At 59.7% G+C, this 21,455-nt stretch overlaps 1 protein-coding gene across 1 annotated transcript; it reads right to left on the bottom strand.

Moving 5' to 3' along the window:
- Window positions 1–7,521: 7,521 nt before the first annotated feature.
- On the bottom strand, window positions 7,522–20,952 carry CYGB (cytoglobin). Its single transcript, XM_040530101.1, has 3 exons — window positions 20,387–20,952; window positions 12,869–13,100; window positions 7,522–12,304 (listed from the first exon to the last, which is right to left on the bottom strand). The coding sequence occupies exons 1-3, from the start codon at window positions 20,527–20,529 to the stop codon at window positions 12,140–12,142; spliced, it is 540 nt and encodes a 179-aa protein (XP_040386035.1). The 5' UTR covers window positions 20,530–20,952; the 3' UTR covers window positions 7,522–12,139.
- Between the last annotated feature and the right edge of the window lie 503 nt (window positions 20,953–21,455).

The following is a 21,455-nucleotide window of genomic DNA, read 5'->3' as shown; positions in this document are numbered from 1 at the left end:
CCCGGTGCCACATGTGGGTGCTCCTGGTGTCACCTGTGGGTGCTGGCCAGTGTCACCCATGGGTGCCCCCAATGTCACCCGTGGGTGCTCCCAGTGCCACTCAGGGCTGCTCCCAGTGCCATGTGTGGGTGCTGCCCGGTGTCACGGGTGGATGTTATGGGTGTCACCCATGGGTACTGCCCGGTGTCACCCCTGGGTGCTCCCAGTGTCACCCGTAGGTACTTCTGGTGCCATACGTGGGTGCTGCCAGTGCCACAAGGGGGTGTTCCCAGTGCCACCGGTGGGTGCTCACTTTGCCACCCGTGGGTGCTCCCAGTGCCACCCCTGGGTGCCCGCTACCCCACCAGCCGCCCACAGAGCCCCTCTGGGTGCTGTTGCTCCCCCCCCAGCCACCAGGTGAGCCCCCAGGAGGACAGCACCGAGGGCAGATTTGGGTTTCCAGCCCCTGCAGGGCGAGGGGCTCCGCAGGGCGCGCTGGGGCCACGTGCTGCGGGACCGGGTTTGGGGTAACGCCAGCGCAGGGCCCAAAGGGGATCCCCAAGGGGGCTGGGCACGGCGTGCCGAACCCCATCCCCACCGAACCCTATCCCCACCACGGGGACCCCATGGGGGCACGGCGGGCACGGTGCGGGCAGGCACAGCTGGATGGCACCACGGGGCCGGGCACGTCCCCGTAAATGCATGACGAATTTATGGGGCTGCAGAGCCGGGCTCTCGGAGGTGCTCCCGGAGGAGTGACCGGAGTGGGAAGGGCTGAATTTGCCGGGGAAATGCCTCTGCTCATCCCGGCCTGGGCAGCGAGTCGCTTTTCTCAGAAACCGGTCTCGTGTTTAGAGTCATCCCGCGCCTGATGGTGAGACTGGGTGCTGGGCGTGGGGGCTGAAACCTTTGTGGGTTGGTCTGGGTATGGGGAAACGTTTTGGGTTTTGCCATAAAATAAAAACTCACTTCCCACCTTGCTGCTGGCCAAGGGCAGGCAGCGCTCGGTGGGGCCAGCACCAGCCAGGACCAAGCACGAACTTTGCGCCTTGCAGTTAAAATCTGCGTTTTTCCTCTCCATTTACCTCCCCACAGAGGGACACCTCGTGCCACGCAGCTGCGCCACCGGCGTTGTGCTGAAAGCGTCCCTGGGGCTCGCAGATCAGCTCCAGCCTGGGTGCACGGCATCGGCATGAGCAGGCAGCAGACTCGCTCTGGGTTCCTCGTGGGAACGTGGGTGGAAAAAGCTTTCGGGTCCTCCCGGCTCCTTTGAAGCTGTGCTGGGAAGCGGGTGGAGAAGGGGGAATCCTCTGCTCTGCCAGGTCCAGGCGTGGAGCCGGGGGTCTGCGCCCTGCCTCAGGGGAGCCCCGTGCTGGCCACCAGGGTCCCAGGAGGAGGACACCCCGCAGGGTCCCCCCCCCCAGGCCAGCAGAGCGTTGGGCAATAAGGAAGCGAAGCAAATGATCGAAAAAACCCCAAGGGTGCAGCGTCACCCGAGGGTGTTGAGTCAGCGTGCCGGGACACCACGCGGCCGGCTGCAAGTGCCGGGGCTGGCTTGTCCCCGAGGGGGCCGCGGGGAGGGGACGCGGTGCTGCGCTCCCCGTGCTGGCTGGCCCCGGTCTGGGCATGCTCGGGCTGGATGGGGACGGTGTCAGGGAGGTGACCGCAGCTGTGGAGGGGCTCCGAGGTCTGGCACCAGCTCCGCTGGCATTTCAGAGTCACGAAGATGGGTAAAATATCCCATTTTCATAACCCTGTTGTTTCTGTCCCCAAACCCCACGCTCCTGCCCTGGGGCTGCACCCCAAGCTTTCATTTCCCCTACACACCGACCCCTTCCTAAACCACCTCAACCCAGGACATTTCCCCCCCCGCTGGCTCCCCACCAGCCCTCAGCTGCTCGTGGGACCCCCCGTGGGCACATCCCCATGTTAAATCCCTCCTGTCCCTGGTGCCACCAGCAGCCACCGGTGCCACCAGCATGGCCGTGGCCAGGAGCTGCCCGCAGCCGGTGCCGGGGCCCGCTGCCTGCAGCGCTGCCGTTCCCGGCACGGACGGCAGAGGCCAGGCCATGGCCGCTGCAGGCGCTGCTGGGAGCGGGGTGGGAGCCGTTCCCCGCAGCAGCAGGGGATGCTCAGCCTCTGGCAGTGCTCAGCACCCTCGTGGCACCCGCATCCACCCCACGTGTGTCCCCTGGGTGCCCAGCGCGGTGGCACCGCTGTCCCCGCCGCCCAGCCCACGCTTTCCGTCCCCGTGTTGGGATGTTGGTGTGGGGGCGAAGCCCTCCCCGAGCCGTTCCCGCTGGCCTCGTGGTGCTGGTGGTGGCGGTGCCACCCCCCTGTGCTGTCCTCAGAGCTTGTCACGGCGTCCTCGCCCCCCTGTCCCCTGCTGCACAATGGGCTGGCACCGTCGCCTGCGCGTGCCGTGCTCGGGGCTGCCCCAGCTCTACCCCCTTTGGGAATTCAGGGATGTTCCTGGGCACCTCCAGCCCCAGGCAGCTGGGGAACCCCTGCTGCTGCCCCCAGAGGTGCTGGGACCCCCCTGGGTCCTGTCCCTGCCACATCCCCCCCCAGCCCATGGGCCTGGGGAAATCCTACTTGTGCCCCCTTCGAGTGCTGTTTCCTCCCTCCCTCGCTCCTCGGCCAGCCTGCAGTGGGGAAGCACTCAGAAATAAAACAATATCTAATGAAATTAAAGGTTGGCAATCAAAGACAGGCTGCTGGGAGCTCCCCTGCTGGGTTTTCACCCTCTTTTATTGCTTTCCAAGGAAAAAAACTCTGGTATGTCTCTGGGGCAATGCAGCCGGGCAGGACAGGGCAGGGGCTGGGAGCTGCCCGCTCCCTTTGCTGCCTCTCACAGACCATGGGCCAGCCCTGGGGATTTTCCTCCCCCTGTGAATGATTCCTGGCCAGGTGATAAAGCTGGGGATGTCCTGGCTTGGTGTCGAGGCTGGGGACCAGAAGATGCCACCTCTGCCCCATGCCCCCCATGATGTGGTGGCACGGGGAGGAGGCAGGATTGGAGTGGGTGAAGCGCAGCGGTGCGGAGGAGGAGGTGACCTTTGCGAAGCAATCCTCCTCGCCTGCTGCTATTTATCCAGCCTTCCCCGCGGCTCCTCCTGCTGAGCCTGGCCTCGTACGTGCTGGCAGCTCCGCTCCGCAGCTCCCCGGAGCCCTCCGTGAGCATCCAGGTGCCCACAGCCTCCACCTCTGCGCTGGGCTTCCATGGTGGCTGAGCCCCTCCGCTCCCCCAGGAACCTCTCCAGCCTCTTTTGGTGGGGGCAAGGGTACAGGAAGGGCTCAGACCGGGCAGTGTTCAGCATCCCCCCATGCAGGGTCCCATTTTCCCCCAGGGGAGATGGCAGAGAGCAAGGCTGGAGTGTCACAACTGCTGCTTCCCCGGAGCATCCTCATCAGCACCCCGGTCTCTGTGGGCACCCGGCCTCTCCGTGGGCACCCGATATCTGTGGGCACCCGATATCTCTGGGCACCCGATGTCTCTGGGCACCCCATCTCCATGGGAACTCTCTTTCCTGTAGGAACCCCTGCCTCTGCGGACACCCCGTCCCTGCAGGCACCCCTCTGCCATCTCTGGTCCCACATTGCCTTATGGCACCAGTGGGTTGTCACCCCCCAGCCGTCATCACGAGCATCATTTTAAAACCGGGTTCCTGCAGCTGCTGGTCCAGTTCCCAGGCCCCGATTCCTGCTTTTTTTCACCTGTTCATCACCAGCAGAGCCAGCGCGGCTGTCACCCAGTGACCCAGCTGGGGACAGCGCCACGAGGGACAGAGGGAAGCAGCGTGCTGGCAGCATCCCGGCGCCATCCGTGCAGGCAGGGCACGGCCGGGCAGCGAGCAGCAGGCAGCATCACCATCCCGGGGGGACAGCGGCACCGCTGGGTGTCACACACGGCCACGCACCTGCTGGGTGGCACCGAGACCTCGGCATATGTACAGGACGACATGCAGACAGAGATAGAATACACTGGTAGAGCGTGGTATAACTGCAGTTCATGGCCCAGCCCCAAGCAGCGCGCAGCTTGGTGTTCCCTCATGCCACCGGTTTTCTTCCTCCTTCGCTCTTCCTCAGATCCCACAAGTCCGTTGTGGGGTGCGGTGACAGCAGCTGCTCACCCTCCTGCTCCGTTTGTCTCCCCCCCAGAAATGTTCTCTTTATTTTGTTCCCCCCCCCCCCCCCCCCCAAGTTTAAAGCAAACCCATTTACCCTGTCCACGCACTGCTGCCCTTTGTGTCTGGCCTATTGTTACCCTTTACCAGGAGAACAATGAAAAGAGAGAAAATATTTGTAGTTACTTATTGGAATATCCAAAAAAAGAAAGTAAATGATTTGCACTATTGCTTAGAAAAATGTCCCTAAAAAAAAATAAATCCCTGGGCTGTCCTGCTCAAATACAAAAGCACTCTGACGGGACAGAGCCCCGGGGTTAGGTTATTTCAAGGTCTGTTCGGACCACCAGCCTCAAAACTGATGGAACATGCAAAGAGCATCCGTGAGGTGACCGTCTGAAGCTTTCCCTTAAAGAAAATATACTCATCAATTTTTTTATTATTATTTATTTATATTATTTATGAGAAGGAGAAGGAGAAGGAGAAGGAGAAGGAGAAGGAGGAGGAGGAGGAGGAGGAGGAGGAGAAGGTAAAAGGAGGAGGAGGAGGAGAAGGTAAAAGGAGGGGGAGGAGGAGGAGGGGGAGGAGGAGGAGGAGAAATAGGAGGAGGAGAAGGAAGCCTCTTGCCCCCCTGCAAGCCCCCCAGCTCTGCTCTCTCTCAGAAGTGCCTGTGAGAAGAGAAACCTGGCTGTGAATTACCCCGGAGGATTTTTCTCTCTCCGATGCGCTTTCCTCCCCCCGGCGCTGTGACTGCATCCCTTGGCTGCCAAAGGCCCGGGAATTAATCTTGGCCCGCGCTGACAGCGTTTACATTGGGCGCAGCTCAGATAAACCATATCAGAGCAGGAGCCGGGCGAGGAAGGAAGGGCCGTGCTCCTGCTTAGTGTCAGCCCCGCGAGGGCGGCTGCGCCCCGGCCCCGCGGCGTCGCTCCAGCACCCAGCGGCCCCATCCGGGCGGCTCCGAACCCCCCCCCAGGGTTGAGGGTGGCCGTGGGGAGGACTGGAGACAGGGTTCCTCCTGTACTTTACTTCTCTGAAGGCAATGGAGAATAAGAAGGGGAATTTGGGGGTCAGCAGGAGCACGTGGGTTTGGTCTGCAGCCCTGTGTCCCCCGGGATGGGGACCTGGTGGGGTACAAAGCGTCCCCTGGCACTGGGTTTGGGTGCCCCTGTGCTCCTCAGACCAAGGGCTTCTCCTCGCTGAGAGCTCACAAGGGCTGCTTTTTAATAACCATTTTAATAACTATTTGCACAGCACGGTTCTTGCAGCCTCTCTGCTATCTCTGCCTTGCAGATGTATTCCTGCCCGGCCCTTGTGACGACCTCCGGCTCTCCCCATCCCTGTCTGCGGGCAGGAGGTGGGCAGAGGGTGGGGATGTGCCCCCCGGGACCCCACATGGAGCCCCCATTCCCCGCAGGCAGGGCTGGCTGAGCTCTTCGCAGACCCCACGGCCAGCAGGGACAGGCTGGGAGCACACCCCATGCCACGGCTCAGTGACCCAATTCCCCTCTCCCCCCATTCCCCACCCCATAGAACCCCACCGGGGCAATTCCTAAAACCTCTGCTCCCTGGGGTAAGGGTTTCTTCTTGGAAAAAAATCATCCCGGGGCGGCAACGCTTCGTTTTGGGATTTCCCAGGCACAGGGCAGCAGGAGGAGGGCGCAGCCCCAGCACCCAGGTGCCCACGGCAGCCCCCAGCACACCGCCAGCCTCAGCCTCCCGCGGCGCCTCTGCTCTCCTTTGGGTTTGGGTTTGGGTTCGGGTCACGGCGCGATCGTCACAGCCACCCCCAGTGACGGGACCCGGGGGTAAATATTAGTGCGAAGTGAAGGGCTGTGTAAATATTTTCTCTCGGCAAGGTAATGATGAAGCTCCCAGCTCCTTTTCAAGCAGGCGCTGGAAAAAACCAGCCCCGTGTTCGTGGTTTCCAGTCAGCCCCGGCTCTGGGTAGTCTCAGAGTGGCGTACGGAGGTCCCGGAGCCTCATGGCCCCACCGCAAGCCCCCCGGAGCTGCCCGATCCTTTCGCTCCTGGTTTCCAAGCTGATGTTTCCCACCTGGAGCACAGCACCTGCAGGCTTTGCTGACCCTTCCCTTCCACCTGGAAGTGCACACAGGATGCGGCAGAGACTCTGAGGATGGCTTGTTCATCGTGGTAACAGCACCGAATGATTTTCCCAAAAAAGAGGCAGCAGGAGAAGATGGATTGAACCTGGTGCTCCCCCGCAGGTGCTGGCCTTTGGCTTCCTTCTGCCTGGCCGTGGCTAAGCTGCCCCCTGGCTTTGTGGCCACGTGTTGCAGGGTGCCAGGAACGGTGTCACTGGGGTCCCATCAGCCGTAGGGGAAGAAACAGGCTCCCCTCGCACGGCCACGCCAGACCATGTTGCTCAGGGAACCCAGCCCAAGAGTTATCCTGCTGTCTGCAGGGCCTGGAGAACCTCACTGCTGCCCTGACCCAAGGGGAGAAGGGTGGCACTGGGCTCCCAGAACACCCACCAGGCTCCCAGAGACCCTGGGCAGCAGCTATGGCCCTGATCCCCTCCTTTCTCCACCTCAGACCTCGCCGAGACCCTCAGCCTCAGACCAGGACCCTAAACTGGGAGTGCTCCCCTTTGAGCTGGTTGTGGCCAGGTGCTGGGTCTCTGTCACCCCCATGGGATGAGTTTTCCCCCCTGGAAGCCCGTTCTGGTTCTGATGAACTTTTATTGGCAGTAGCAGAGAGAAGCACAATAAAAGGGATCGCCTGGATGGCTTTTCCAAGCCCTGCATCTCGAGGAAATGAGGCTTACGGGACAATAACGTGCATCTGGCTGCCTCTTACCCATCCTCCACCAGCAACATTTGGACAAGTTGGCCACTATCAACCAAATTGGCCACTATCAACCAAATCTGACGATGATCTCAAATGCATCATGAGCCTGTTCTGCACAGCAGGGAGCTGGAAAGACCCCAGAGGGAAACTGCACCGTGCTGGGACCCGTCCCACCGCAGCAGGACTCAGACACAGCGCAAGGCACATGAGGAGCCACCAGGGATGGAGCAAAGACCCTGGCTTCTGCTGCTCGGGGAGCTGTTTGTTATTCCTACAGGCTGGGAATCACCTCCTGGTCCTAGTCCTGGTCCTGGCTGCTGCCTCTCATGGCAATCACCTCTGGGGGTTTCCCTTCCAACCCTGCCCCACTGCTTCCTGCAGCAGGGATGGAAACAGGGGCCCCTCGGGCACCTCCACCAGCCCTAGATAGAAGGGGGGTGAAGGGCAAATCTCCTCCCTTCGCTACTGATTTCTGTCCATGAGGCTGCATCACTGGTCCCCCACTGTGCAGGCACCCACGGGGCAGCCCCCAAGCCCCCGACAGGATGGCTGCAGCCCACCAGCATCGCTACCACCCTGCGGGAAAGAAACCAGGACGAGCTGCAGGGTTTTGATCAATTTATCCACTGAAGATACAAGTTTCAGTTTAATAACACCATTCTGTCTGGTTACAAACATACTAAAAACCTACAAAAAGGAAAAAAAAAACCAGTTACATCCATCATACACTAGACGGCATGTATAAAACCAGCACGGAAGCGCCGAGAAACACGTACATGAAGAGCATCCGCAGCAGCATCGGTAACGGTACAGACACAGAGCTACATCAGAGCGCGCCGGCTCACGTCTGTGGGTCACTGGGGGACGGCTTCGGACAAACTAACGATTAGAGACAACTTCAGCTATGGAGAATAGTTAGCGGCACAGCCCGTTGGACGGGTCAGAGCCACGCGGGCAGCTTTATCCCTCCCGAAGTCGGTCCGCGGTGCGGTGGCTGCGTTCCCGTCCTCGCCTGCCTCCCCGGTGCCGCCGCAGGTGGCCCTGAGCTGTCCTCGCACGGGCACCGGCACACCAGGGCTGAGCTCTGGTGGCCAAATTCTGGTCCCTGCTGGAGTCTCCGGGCAGGTCCCTGGGGAGCGAGGGGTCCCAGCCCCCTGTGCTGGATCGAAGCACAAGGGTAAGGACGTGGCCGGGCTCCCCGGCCCTGCAGGGAGGTGATGGAGGGGGCACAAGGTCCTTGGGGCTCCTTGTCTCTGGTGGAGTTGGAGTCTCTCTCTCTAGGCATGGGTGTGAATGAGACGCAGCTATGTATGCACTAGCTATGGTGGTGAGGGGATGGGGTGGACGGGGTCTGTGTCCCATCCCGAACCCAACGCTCCCGCTGTCCTCGGGCACGGAGCGCCCAGCTCCAGCCGACCAAATGCTGTGCCAAACTAGGGAGGGGGACACAAGTTGGGTGTCCCCAAAGGGAGCCAAGAGGAGATGCCTGGGGCCAGGTCCTGCCCTGGGGGTGCTGAATCCCACCCCTCCAGCTCAGCATTCATCCTGCTGATGGGGGCACAAACCTTTCCCACTGGCTCACAGGTCCAAGCCTAGCGCTGAGGCTAAGCCAGCAGCACCAAGCTGCTGTATGAACGAGGGGCCACATCCTGCCCTAGTGCCAGGGGTGGCAGCTCTGAGCATGGCAGGCTCATGGGGGGCATGGGGGCACGTGGGGAGGCGGAGTGCCACACTTCCTGGAGGACAGGACGGCCACCATCTGCCAGCTGGCTGTGACACCGAGCAGCTGCGCACGCGTGCGCACACTGGAGAGCCAAACCCTGCCCTCCCTTTCCGCTCTTCCCCACTGCATTTTTCATCCCTCTGTCACTCTGGAATGATATTTTTTCCTTTTTCTGTTCATTTTCATCTCTCCCCAGATGACAATTTTCCCGATTTAAGCCATGTCTGCTTTGCTGAGGGCGGCAGAGCGGGGGCGTTCGCTTTATCTCTGTCTCTTCCCCAAGCGAGCTCTGCCCTGGCCACCTTCCCCGCTTCATTTTTACTTCCTACAGAGCTGGTAAAATAAACATGTTTTGTTTGCATATATTTGAGTGGCTCGCAATTTGGCTGATGGGGTGGATCCTCGAGGGATAGCAGCTGTACACATCTGGATTTGGTTTAGAAAAGTATGTCTGGAAAATAAACAAGCCCAACACACACATGCGTGCACACATGCAGCCATGGGCCAGTTTTTCCAGGCATGGAGGGGGAAAAAAAAAGAATAAACTAAACAGAGGGGGAAAAAAAAGAAGAAACCAAACAATGTCCCAAGGTCCTGCAGCTCTGGGGGTGATGTCTGAAGAGCAGGGGGCACCAGTGGGGACAGGGCTAAGCCAGGCTCAGACCCCAAGCCCACCTAACTTCATCCCTAACCTGGGATGGCCACGTTAAGAGACGGTTGTCCAAGCCCTTGGGGACAGGGCTGTCCCCAGCCTGAGCCACCCCTGGGGTCCCAAAGTCTCACCAGGAGCTGGGGCAGACACGAGGGTCCCTGCAGGCACCTGGTCAATGGCTTTGAGGCATGGGGACCTCACTGCTCCTGGCTGCTCCCCCAAAGCCCGGGCACACAGGTGGATCAGAAGTGAACACGGGGACTTGGTGGCCTCCCCACCATCACCTCCCCTCAAACCACATCCAGCTGGAGCCGATGGAGAGGGGCCCTTGGCACTCGGTAGAGCATCCCCATCCCCAAGCCCAGCCACGGAGCAAACGCCCCCATTTCTTTCTAGCTGGAAAAATTTTCTCTGATTTCTGCAGGGCCACAGCTTAGCCTGGTTTTGGTCGAGGGAAGGGAGAGCAGAGGAAAGGTTTCCACCCCAAAATAAAATTTCTGCCTGAAGAATATTAACCTCAAAGGTTAACACGTGAACTTTTGTCTAAAGATGAAACATCCCCATACGGCCCAGCATCCACAGAGCACGGAGAGTACTGAACTTGGCAAAAACACGCCTGGCTGGCCCCGAGGATTTGGCAGAGGTCAGTGCAACTGCACTTGTGAGAGCCTGGTGATGCACGCACAAAAAAAACTTTGTCCCAATCCAAGTGATTGCTCTCTGCTTTGTGCTGGAGCAAAGCCTGTGACTGACCAGGTCTTTTCCCATCTGCAAGGGCCTGATCCTGACAGCGGCCAGCTGCGAGCACAGCTGATGGTTGAAAGGTGCCTCTGCAAGTGGTGAGCAGCTGCTTGGATGCTCAGAGCTGAGCCAGAAGGTGCTGGCACCTTTAGGGGTGCACGTTGGTGGGCCAAAATTCAGGGATGCCGACTGTCAGGGACCCTGCTTCGGGGGCAGTTCCCCTCCTCGCCCCATGCCCACCTTCCTAAGGCTGCTTTCAGGCTGCAGTGTGCCTCCCTGGTTCAGGCAGACCTCGGCATCCTGCTCTTCGGTGGAAATCCTCCTCTTCCTCCTCCTGGCAGCTTTCTCCCCCCTCACTCTGCCTCTCTGAGAGGCCAAAGGCTCTCCTGCTGGCTCACTTCACAGCCCAGGACAGGCTGCGAGCCAGGAAGGTGCGGGAGCACAACCAAGGGGCTCTGGGTCCTCCCCAAATTCCCCTTTGCCTAAAGCCAGGGGGCAATAGGACAAACTCCAGGCTGCACATAACCAAGCTCAGAGGATGCGAGAAAGCCTCCAGAGCTGGTGTTTGCCCCTCTGTGTGGGCTCCCACCTACCCAGGGCTAAGCCCTGTTACAGCCAGAGAAGGGAGGAAGGGGAAACCCCCAAAACATCTGTAGGAACAGGCACACAGGGCTGGCAGGCACAGGAGCCCCAGGGACCTCTCCAGATCGTGTCCAGCTTGTTAGGGGAAAGGCCAGGGCATGTCACCATTTAGGCAGCAAAACACCCTGAACAACACAAGCAAAGAGGATTCCCTGGGGGTGTTTAAAAGAAGAGAGGAGCCAGCTGTGGGTGAGCAGACCAGGAATTCCTGGCTGCTAACCCACACAAACTTAGATAGGTGACATTGCCTTTAAATGTAAGGGACAGTTTGGGCAGTACCAGGTGGCAAGGATGCCAAAGCTTCCTAGCTAAATACGATGCTCCAACCCCAAACTCCCACCAGCCGGTCCCCAAGCACTCTATAAAGCTAACACGTGTGCAGGAGGTAACGGGGCTGCCCCATGGGGAGCCTTCTGCTGCGATGGGTGGGAGCACTGCTGGGCCCACGAGGTCCTCCTGCATGGACAGATTTCTACCAGGCACTTCATCTGGAGGAGCCCAGTCTCACCAAGAGGGCAGGAGTATTCATTACATAAAAGCTTTGATTTTAACAGGGCAGGGACCTTCCTTCACCCCCAGGAATCCCCACTGCTGCAGCCACTTCATCTTTCCCCTCCCTCAATTCCCCAAATTCCCCTTCTCGCCCCACGTTCCTGCCGGACAGACAGACATATGCACACGAGCCACCAGGGCTGTGGGCAACGGCCAAGGCACAACACGTGCCACCTGAACCCATCCTCACGCACATCCCTGCCATCAGCATCGACCCCGTGGGAGCTGCAGGGAGGCGGGTGGGCTCATGCACCCGCCCAGAGGCGCCCCATCTATCCCTTTTCTCTCTCCCAACGGGGCCAAGTGGCACATCCATCCGTCCCCTTGCTCCCTGCAGCCCTGGGATGGTCTGCAACAGGCAGCCAAGAGCTGCGGGTGAGGAGGGCAACAAGCACTGGCCTGGGGATGCAGAGGGCACGGGGCAGCCCTGCGAGGCTGCGGGGAGCGGTGCAGGCAAAGCAAAGCACAGTGGTGGGGAGGGCAGCCAGGGATCCCAAAAAAGCAAGGAGCTGGGTTTCCCCGAGGGGCTTTGCATGGACAGCGAGGGTGGTTTCACCCACCGGTGAGCTGCGTGTTGCTGCCTTTCGGCACAGCTCGCCCGAGGGACGCGGTGGCAGCAGTGGTGAGCGCAGGATTCGGTGATGGATGGGCTGGGATGGGAGGATGGAGCCCACAACCAACGCACCCCCCTGCTTCACCCCGACCCACCCGCACCCTTCGTGGTTCTTTTTGGCTTGTCGTTGTGATTTATTATTTTTTTTAAACCCTATAGAGATCAAATTATGACTTGGCATCTCCCGGAGCCGGCCCCGCTGGGCTCCCCAGACCGAGCGAAAGATCTTTGAGAAGAGACCAGAGCGGGGTCCTGGCGTGAGCGACCCCCTCCCCGCGCCTCGCCCGTGCCCGCTGTCCCTCACAGGGTGGCGTTGGGGTACGGCGCCCAGCCCACCTCCTTGTATGCCGCCGTGACGTGGGTGTAGATGAGGGTCCGCATCTTGGTCCAGGCACCGTGCGCCTCCGGGGTGAAGTCGTTGCCGTACGCCTCGGAGATGACCTCCAGCAGGACACCAGTGAGTTTCTGGGGGGGGGGGGGCAAGGGGTTAATGAACTTTTCAGGCAGTGCAAAATACTGAAATCAGCTTTTTTTTCCCTGAGGAAATTCAGCACTGTGGGTGAGTTCTGGGAAGGACAGCCCTCTGCGGGGTGGATGCAGGATGTCGGGTCTCAACACCCTGGGATAAGGGACGGGGCAGGTACCCTGCCTGCATGGGACAAGGGACACTGCTTGTGTTCTCAAGCATCCCCCTAATTTTGGCACCTCTTGTGTTTTAAGTGCCTCCACCATGCTTGATTTCTAGAAAACATGACAAGGGGACAGACATACAGCCACGACCACGTGGGAAGGGGTTGCGGGACACCGGTGGGTGGGGAGAGGTCCTTGAAACCCCAGTGCTCCATCAGCGTCTGCATTTGGGAACAGTACTCTGCACAGGACAGCATCTCGGTGGGAAAGCACAGCCACGTGGGGAGCACCCCACAAACTTCCAGCCTCGGGACGAGGACAAGCAACACCTCCACGCCACCGCTCCCCCTCCCCAATTCCAAAAACATCCCCCGAGATATTTTTGCTCCCATCCTTTACCTTAAAGTAGATGGGCTCCACTTTGTGCTTGAGGGCGTGGGCCTTGCCCACCAGGGCCAGGACAGAGGAGACCTTCTCCGGGTCGTTGAGGTTCTCCACCACGGTGTTAATGGCCCCCATGACCCGCTGGGCGTGCTTACGCAGCTGCAAGCTCCTCTCCATCTCCAGCGTGTCATCCATGTGCTTGAACTGGCTGAAGTACTGCTTGGCCGACGGGAAGTTGACAAAAAACCTTCAGAGAGAGAGGACAGACACGAAGTGCAGTGAGGAGACGAAGCAGAAAATGGAAAGGTGGAGGTGCTGGGAGTGACCCCACCGAGTTTGGCACAGGCTTCTCATTGAGCTCCCAGGGGAATTCAGCAGGGTAAATCAGGAGGGTAACACCTTGCTCCCAGACCTCCCCTATCTGCTACGAGGGCATCCCAGCTGGATATTCACCAACAAAGCAGAGGCACGGCTGAGTTCTTTATCATCATATCCATACCTTTATCATCATACCCAGAGGCTTCAGCCCAGCCGTGCCAGACGCCGCATCCACCCCCCAGACATCAGAGCACCACTTCCTGGCTCAGAAAGCGAGACACAAGTTTCCAAAACCAAAAGCTCAGCCAGCCTCTCCCTACCCCAGTCCCGCTGTGAGCCCAGGGGCTTCCTTCCAGCTCCCCCACCCCAAGAGCCTGCCCAGGATGCCCCCAGCCCCAAAGATCTCACCAGAGATCCCCAGCAAGGTCTCAGCCCAGAGTTCCCAGTGCTAAACTCACAGCCCTGCCAGGAACCAGTTCCAGCTGCACAAGGGCAGCCCCCAAGCACCCAGCCTGGCCCCTGAGCACCTGGGGACCCCCCTTTTCCGTGGGATCAATCAACCCCAATGAAACACAGCTGTGGCAAACAAAGCAGGCAGCTGCCCCCAGGCACCACGCACCCCTTCCCCACCCATCCCTACCTCCCCCCAGGACCAGGTGGGATCCTCGTCCCCCCTCGCCACTCCACGGGCAGTGGGAATCTGGGGCTCAGGCTCATTTGCTGCTTTGTTCCGCTGCTCCCTGCCTGTCCCTGCTCCCTCGGATCGCCGCCGCTTCCCCGAGGCACCTGGGATTCATCAGGCGGCCCCAAAATAGGTTCCGGAGGTGTGAAGAGTGCGCGGCGGAACGGATGGGGGAGGAAGGAAGGTGGAAAGGGGGAGATGAGGTGGGAAGGACAGTTGTTCCTCCCTGCTCCAAGGGTTTTCTGTCCTGCCTCCCTCCTGGCATCCCACAGATTTTCCTTCACTGTGCCCCAGCCTCCCTGCAGCCCCCAGCTTTCAGCTCGAGCCAGCACCGAGATCGAGGATGCTCAGCCCTTCTAGGGCAGAGCTTGGGTTTTGGCTGTCCCCGTTCACGGATTTTCCCCTCCTGCTGCCCAGACATCCTCCCAAGTTCCCCCAAAAGCCCCATTTAGGTCCAGCTCACGGGCACGATGCGAGGACCCGGGGTATGGGCTTGGAAACAGTCCTGGCACAAATCACACTGCAGCCAGCAGGACCCCAGGGGCCGCAGCATCCTCCAGTAAAAAGAGGGGCCGAAAGGAGCCCCCAGGGCCGTGTCCTCCCGCAGCACCAGCGGAGGCTCTGACCTCACCCACGGCATCGCTGGCACCTCCCTGCCTCCCCCGTGGGCTCCGCTGGCAGCGGGGATGGATCCGACCCCAAAGCCCCGCGAGGAAATGTCTGCGGGGCCAGGCCAAGAGAGGGAGCGAGCCTCTCTTGCTTAATAAACAGAGAAGATTAATGTAACACAGAGGTTAAATATAACCAGAGGGAAGGAGAACAAAAAAAAAAAAAAAGAAGAGGAAGAAATAAAATAACTCAAACAATACTGAATTAGAAGAGGTGTTTGTTGTGTTTTTTTTCCCCATCTACAGAACATTTTTTGAGTTCAAACATCTCAGGCTCTGGAATTTTGTTGGCTCGTTGCGTGCGTGTATGTTTGGGGCTTTTTTCTTCACCGGAGTCATTAAAAATATGACATTTACCATTGCATATCACACAAAATTATGATTGATGGAAAGCAGATGCCTGAATACCGATCTCATTAAATTTCTTTTTAAGCGATCCCGTTCTGCGCCCGCTAATTTGTTCCCTGGGAGCTACATCTGGACGGGGCGGACAGGATGTCAGAGCTGCCTTCCTCCCTCTTTTGCCCTTCTAACAACTTTAAGGACGCAGTCCTTCCCGGCGGCAGAGCCAAAGGAAATAATTAAGGTGCAAACCACGCCGTCCCCATGAACCTGTTTTGTGCTCAGACGCGGCGGTGCTGCCTCGCCTCGCCTTTCCCCATCTTCCTCCCTCTGCCCATCCCTGCAGGGCAAACCGAGCAGGGAGAAAATCTTCAAACCCGGCCGTTTCCTTCCTTGCCTGCGCTCCGAGCTCCAGCTGGAAGCAGGACCCCGGGTGCTTCGTCATCCTCAAAACCTCGGTGCTTCATTTACCTGGCAAACTGCAGGGAAAAATCAGCACCAAGCCCTGAGTCCCCGAGGGGGACTTCATACAGAAGCGGGGAGCACTTGGAGACTTTTTGTTGGATTTTCATGGTGCTTTCATGCTCAACCTGCAGTCTATCGGCTTGTTTTTGGGGCCAGGGCTGCCGGGCACTGCGTGTGTTAGCAGAGGAAGGGAGCAAAGGGGCCGGGATGTCCCGATGAAGCCCAGGGAGGTTTGGGGAAAAGGCAGCGACCCCTGGCACTCATCCTGCCTGCTGTGCCCAGCTCGCAGCCCCCCCGTCCTCGCTGCTTGCCCCATCACATGCGGGAATTCAGCCTCTCAGGCAAACCCTGGGACCGAGGGCGAGGAGAGCATCAGATGAACAAATTAAGAAAGCCAGCATGGCTTTCCCACCGCCCTTCAGTTTCCCACATCCCCATCTCCCAGAGCCTTTATCTTCAGCATCATCCTCAGCTCCTCCACGCACACATCCCAGCCTCTCCTGCTTATGGCAGTGGCACCGCACAGGGACGGCCACATCGGTCCCACCTGCAGGTCCCTGGTCCCCATGGGGTGCTTTGGGGTCCCCCCAGGACCTCCCCATGGCCTTGGGGACGTGGGGATGCCCGTGCAGCCACGTACCCCCTGAGAATCCCAAAGAGTGCCGCAGTCCCACAGGACACACAGCCATGAACCAAAGGCACCATCGAGCACCCTCCCCTTTTTCTACCTCCTGGGGGGCTGCCATATAAAAAAACCTTCCTCTTGCCTGCCCTCAGTACCAGAGCAGAGTCCTGTTGGTCTCCGTCCGGCCTTTCCTTCAAAAAAACATCAATTCAGATGGGTCGCAATGATTCACGAGCGTGTGATGTGCTGTGGGACGGGGACATCCCCACCAGGGGGTCAGGCTTGGCTCTGGGCCCCTTCCCGACAAAATATTTCAGGGAGGGATCTCGGCGAGCTGCTTTGCTCCGAAAATTTACCATCCGGCAGCCAGAGAGGGGCTCCTTGCCCCAAGGCACGCCTGAACACAGCGCACGTCAGCTTCGGGCAGCAGCTGCAGGATTGTGCCTTTAAATGCCATTTTGGGGGCTTCAGCCCGTTTAATTTGGGGGGCTTCAACCTATTTAATTTGGGATATTCAACCCGTTTAATTTGGGGATTCAACCCATTTAATTTAGTGACTCAACCCATTTAATTTGGGGGCTCCAACCCATTTAATTTGTGGATTCAGCTCGTTTAATGTGGGGGCTTCAACCTGTTTAATCAATTCAGCCAGCTGAAAAATACCAGACCATTTTTTCCACCCAGCAGAGTGATTACTCAAGCTCTTTGGTATTTTCTCCCAATTCTTAGGACGGCGCCAGGCGCGTAAGGAGCGCTTTTCCATTTCAAAGCTCTTTGCAGACCGTCGGGGGCCAGGTGTGTCAGCTCAGACAAGCAGCTGCCGAAATCTGGGGGCCTGATTCTGCCTTCTCTGCCCCTCCTACACCTCTGCTTCGTGTCTGAGAGGGGGAGCAGTGATGGAGGGATGGAGAAGGCAAAAAAATTTGGAAATGTGGAAAGGTGACAGTGGGTCTGGAGCAGTGACAGGGGAAGGGGAAGGGGAAGGGAGAACCCCCCCAGGACACGGCACAGCTCTCGCATTCGGTGTGGGTTTGACTAATGGGAACTGTCCCTGACTTTCATCCCCACGAGCCCGGGGGGATCCATAAAGTTTTGTGGTCCTACATCCGTGACCGCAGAGCGTGTGTGTGGGTGTGGGAGCGGCCGTGTGCGGCCGGCAGGACACGGGGGGCTTTTATGGCTTCCCAGGCTTCGTCAGGGGCTGCGAAGGAGCCGGGACCCCGAGCCCCAGCAGTGCTCAGCCCCTCTCGTGTCGGGCACTCGGCTGCTGCGTGGGCGCCGGGGGGCTCTGAGCAGATGCCGGAGCTCTGCGCCCAGGCTCCTCCACCACGAGGTCCCCAACTGGGAGAGTTTTCCAGAAAGAACTGATTCCTCAATTACGGGTGGGGAAACTGAGGCACGGCGATGTGCCTGGGGGCATGGGGAAGACACACGTGAACATCAGCTCTGGTCTGCTGGCTGTGCTGGCCGGAGTGACCCAGCCAAAATAAAACCCCAAATGTGCAGGTCGGGGGTCTGGAGCCCCATCCAGCCCCGACCCCAAAACCAGCCCCAGCCCCAGCAAGCGTTAAGGCAGCTGCTGCGAAATGGATCCCAGCAGCGTTACCCGCAGAGGGCCCCGAGCTCCCGAGGAGGAGGAGGAAGATGAGGAGTCTGTGCTTCCTCCGGAGCGAGGCTCCCCCACCGAGGGAACTGTCAATTAGCGACAGATCTAACCGCACGGTGCACATTCCCATGGCCCGGTGGCCGCTCAGCCAGAAGTCCCCATTATTCCTGTTCACGTCCCACTGGACCCCGTGAGCTCAGGACCCCGCTGTGCCGCTGGAAGGGACCCCTCTGCCGCAGCCACCAGGGCTGGGAGCCCGCCGGGTGTGACCCCGTGCCTCAGTTTCCCCAGCTGCCAAGCGGAGGCTGGGAGGATAAAAGTGGAAATGCTGGGACGGAGAGGAGGGAGCTGCGCTGAGATGTGCTGTAGGTTCCCTGCGGGACCCCCCCCACCCTGTGTCTGGGTTTTGGGTGGGCATCACTGCCTCTCTGCCCCGGGGGGCACAGGATCAGGCCCCAGCTTGGTTTTGACCCTTTATTTCTAAGCCCCATATGCATGGCAAATGGTCGCTCCCTGCCCCGAGCATCTTCTAGGGCATGGACTGGGGGCAGAGCAGACGCATGGGGTGGGAGCCTCCACGACAAGACGAGTACAACTCCCTGGCCACTGCCCCAACAACAGAAATATGGCTTCTGATCGATCTGCCGGGCTTTATGGGGCTGCACATGGGGGTCATGCCGGGGAGGGACCCATGGCCGTGCAGCCTCTGCCCCTCTCCCCAAGCCACCTTCTGGCACTCCCATTTCTGCCTGAAAGCGCAGACCCCACCTGAGGCATCCCAGAGATGCCCCGGTGAGGGAGCAGGGCTGGGATCACCAGGGCAGGTAGCAGGCCCGTGGTAAGGCTCCCAGTGAGCCCCAGTTCATCCCAGGTGCCAGCTCTGTCCTGCCCCGCTGGCATTTGGGGACGCCCCTCAGCACGGTGCCACAGCTCTCCCTGGGGACAAGAAACCCGGACCAGAAACTTGTGCTGGGAGAGTTTCAGTCAGGATCAGAGCTCGGCCACGTGGTCCTCGCTGCCGCACCTCGCTGTCCTCGTCCCCAGCCCTGCTCCGAGCTTGTCACAGGGCCGTGGGGACACCGACAGCACGGAGCCGCCCTGGGCATATCCCCACGAGGGATTTTCCCAGGGCGAGGAGCTGGCCATGCACAGCTTCTGGCCAAATCCTGCCCACCTCTTTCTGACACTGGCACTGCCATCCTGGCTGCTGCACGGGGCTCTGCCCTTCTGTAAGGAGCGGGGAAATGACAGTAGCAGGGACCCCCACACCCCATTATCTGCTCTCTCCCACCTCCTCTCCCCCTGCCGTGTGCTGAAGCTCACAGGAACGGGAAAAGGGGCATGGAAAAAGGGAATTTAGCTTCCCCCAGACCTCTGCCACGTGCAGGCTTCATGCCAGGCCTTGGGGGTTTGGTTCCCCAGGCTCTGTGCTGCTTGTGGGTAAAGCTGTGGGTAAGATTTAGGTGCTGAGCCTACAAAGTGGCAGATGGAAACCCCGCTGTGCTCTGCAGCTCCTGTGGGCTCGGCACACCAGCTCTCAGCCCCTGGAAAACTTTTGGTTGGCTGTTAATAAAAGTGCATGCACACGAGGGGCTCTCCACGCACAGAGCCCCACTGTGGGGGCACAGGGGGAGGTCACAGCCCCGTCCCCTCTCTGGGGTGCATGGGGCTGGGTGCTGGCAGCGGGAGCCTGCCCGGGGAGATCCCTGCTTTGCTGTTCCCCCGGTGGGTGGTGGGTGCTGGAGGTCTGTGGCTCCAGGGAGCCCCTCTGCTGCCCGCCAACAGGTCAGTGCAGGCAGCTCGCCTGCGCCTCTGCCCGTCCTCCTCTCCCCTTTTAAATAAGATAAAGGCTTGATGCTCAGCACCACCAACACCGCGAGCGCTCAGCATCCCTGTAGCCCCGCGGGATTCACCTCGGCGCCTTCCCCAGGCACGGGTCGCACCCCGAACAATGGCCGGTCAGGGACAAGAAACCCCTCCTGCCCCTATTTCCCCCCACGGAGCCTTTTCCCCTTTTTGCTTTCGGCACAGCCCAGGGGCTTTCCACTTGCCCATCTCTCTGCCACCCGGCCCCACGCTGGTGCGGGATGCTCCGTGCCGTGGGGCGATGCTCCGAGCCATCGGGCGATGCTCCAAGCCATGGGGGATGCTCCGAGCCACCAGACGATGCCCCATACTTCAGGCAATGCCCCGTGCCCTGCTCCTGGTCCTTCTCGGTCCCTGCCCCCCTGGTCCTGCTGCCCCCCCGGCCTGTGCCCTCCGCACCCCCTCCCGCAGCCAACTTCGGCGCTCTCCTTCCCGCCGACGCTGCCGCCGGAGGGACAGATGGTGCCCTCGGAGACACCTGCTTGGGTTTTGTCTTGGCTCCCAACTTGCATTATTTCACCCGCCAGCCTGGTACGTACCAAAGCCATCCGCACGGATCTATTTGGGGGGGGGGGGGGAAGGGGGGAAACAAAATAAAATACCCACAACAAAACCAACCCAGCCCCGGCGAGCCGAGCCCGCCGCCTCTCTCCCTCCTCTGCGCTTCCCCACCTCCGCGCGCAGGCTAAGGTGACCTTTCCGAGGGAAGCAGCTTCCCACAAAGTCCCCGCAGAGAGGCTCCCCCGCTCCCCCCGCCGCCGCCCCCCGGCTCGAACGTGTTGAAATCAGAGGAGTGCTGTGAAACCGTCCCTGCGCCGAGCCAAGCGATGCACCGAGCAAGCTCCCCACTCGCTGTCATTCATCGCATTCCAGTTCTATATATTGTTCTGCCTCTTTCTTAGCTATAAAGGGATTCGCTTGGATCCGCTTCTTTTTATTTTTATTTATTTTTTTTAAATACCTGATGAGCACGGAGACCCCAACGTCCTCGCAGTTTGCGTATACTCTGCTCCATGTCTCTTGAATCACCTTCTTTTCCGCCTCCGAGATCTCTTCACTTCTTTCCCACCTCTCAATCTCCATTTCTCCCTGGACTTTCTCCATGGGAAGCAGCCGGCACGATCCTCCGGGAAGCCAGGAGGAGGCTCGGGGAGATGCGTGTGAGTGTGCGCGGGGATCTCCTGCGAGAAGAGAAAAGGTGTCTGCTCGGCGGCCGCGCGGGCGCTGGCGGCTCTGCCGGCTGTGCGAGCGCAGCGTGCGCTGCCTGCCTGCCTGTCTGTGTGCTTTTAGAGAATATCCCCGAGGTCGGGTGCCTGCGGTTAGACCTCAGGTCTCCCCGTGCTGCCCATGGCTGTGGCGAGCCTCAGCTCAGCCTGGGTGCGTGCGGCTGACTGATGGGAAACTGCCGAAAAGTAAAATATTCAAAGGCATTGCAAGACCAGCCTCTTCCCCAATGTGTGAACGTGAGCTCACTTTCTCCCTCTCTCCTCCTCTCTCCCACTCCTCCCTCCTGCTCTCTCTGTCTCTTTTTTTTTTTTTTTTTTCTGAGAGGCAGAGAGGAGGAAGAGGCTCTGGGCAGCATCAGGATGGTGCGCTGGGGGGGGGGGGGGCGGGAAGTTTTTTGTGATTTTTTTTTTTTCTTGTAAACATTGCAGAGGAAATTCCAGATCCGAAGCGTGCCGTTAAACTTATCCCAGCAGCTGGCTCAGCTGAGCTCTGCCTCTCCTCTTGCCCCGGCGCTACCTTCGAGCAAGTGCTCGTGTTTTGGGCGATAAATCCTCGCAGCCACGAGCAGCCTCGCCCGTGGCGCTCCTCTGCCACCCAAGGGAGCCAGCGCCCGTCCCACGGGACTTGCTAATGGAAAGGATTTGCTCTCCCTTCTTGTGCCAGGACTGAATGGCAAATGGAGCCAGAGTTAAGGCAGGGGGGAAATAAATGAGGGGGTTAGCGCTGCTGGCAGGGATGGGGAACATGGGGACACCTCTGCGCCAGGCTCCCCGCTGCCCCTGCATGCGTCTTTGGGTTGTTTT

The sequence above is a fragment of the Cygnus olor genome, chromosome 18 (genome assembly GCF_009769625.2).
Source record: "Cygnus olor isolate bCygOlo1 chromosome 18, bCygOlo1.pri.v2, whole genome shotgun sequence".
NCBI classification, from domain to species: Eukaryota; Metazoa; Chordata; class Aves; order Anseriformes; family Anatidae; genus Cygnus; species Cygnus olor.
Note: the sequence above shows the minus strand (reverse complement) of the source record. Positions and strands in the feature narration are given on the sequence as shown.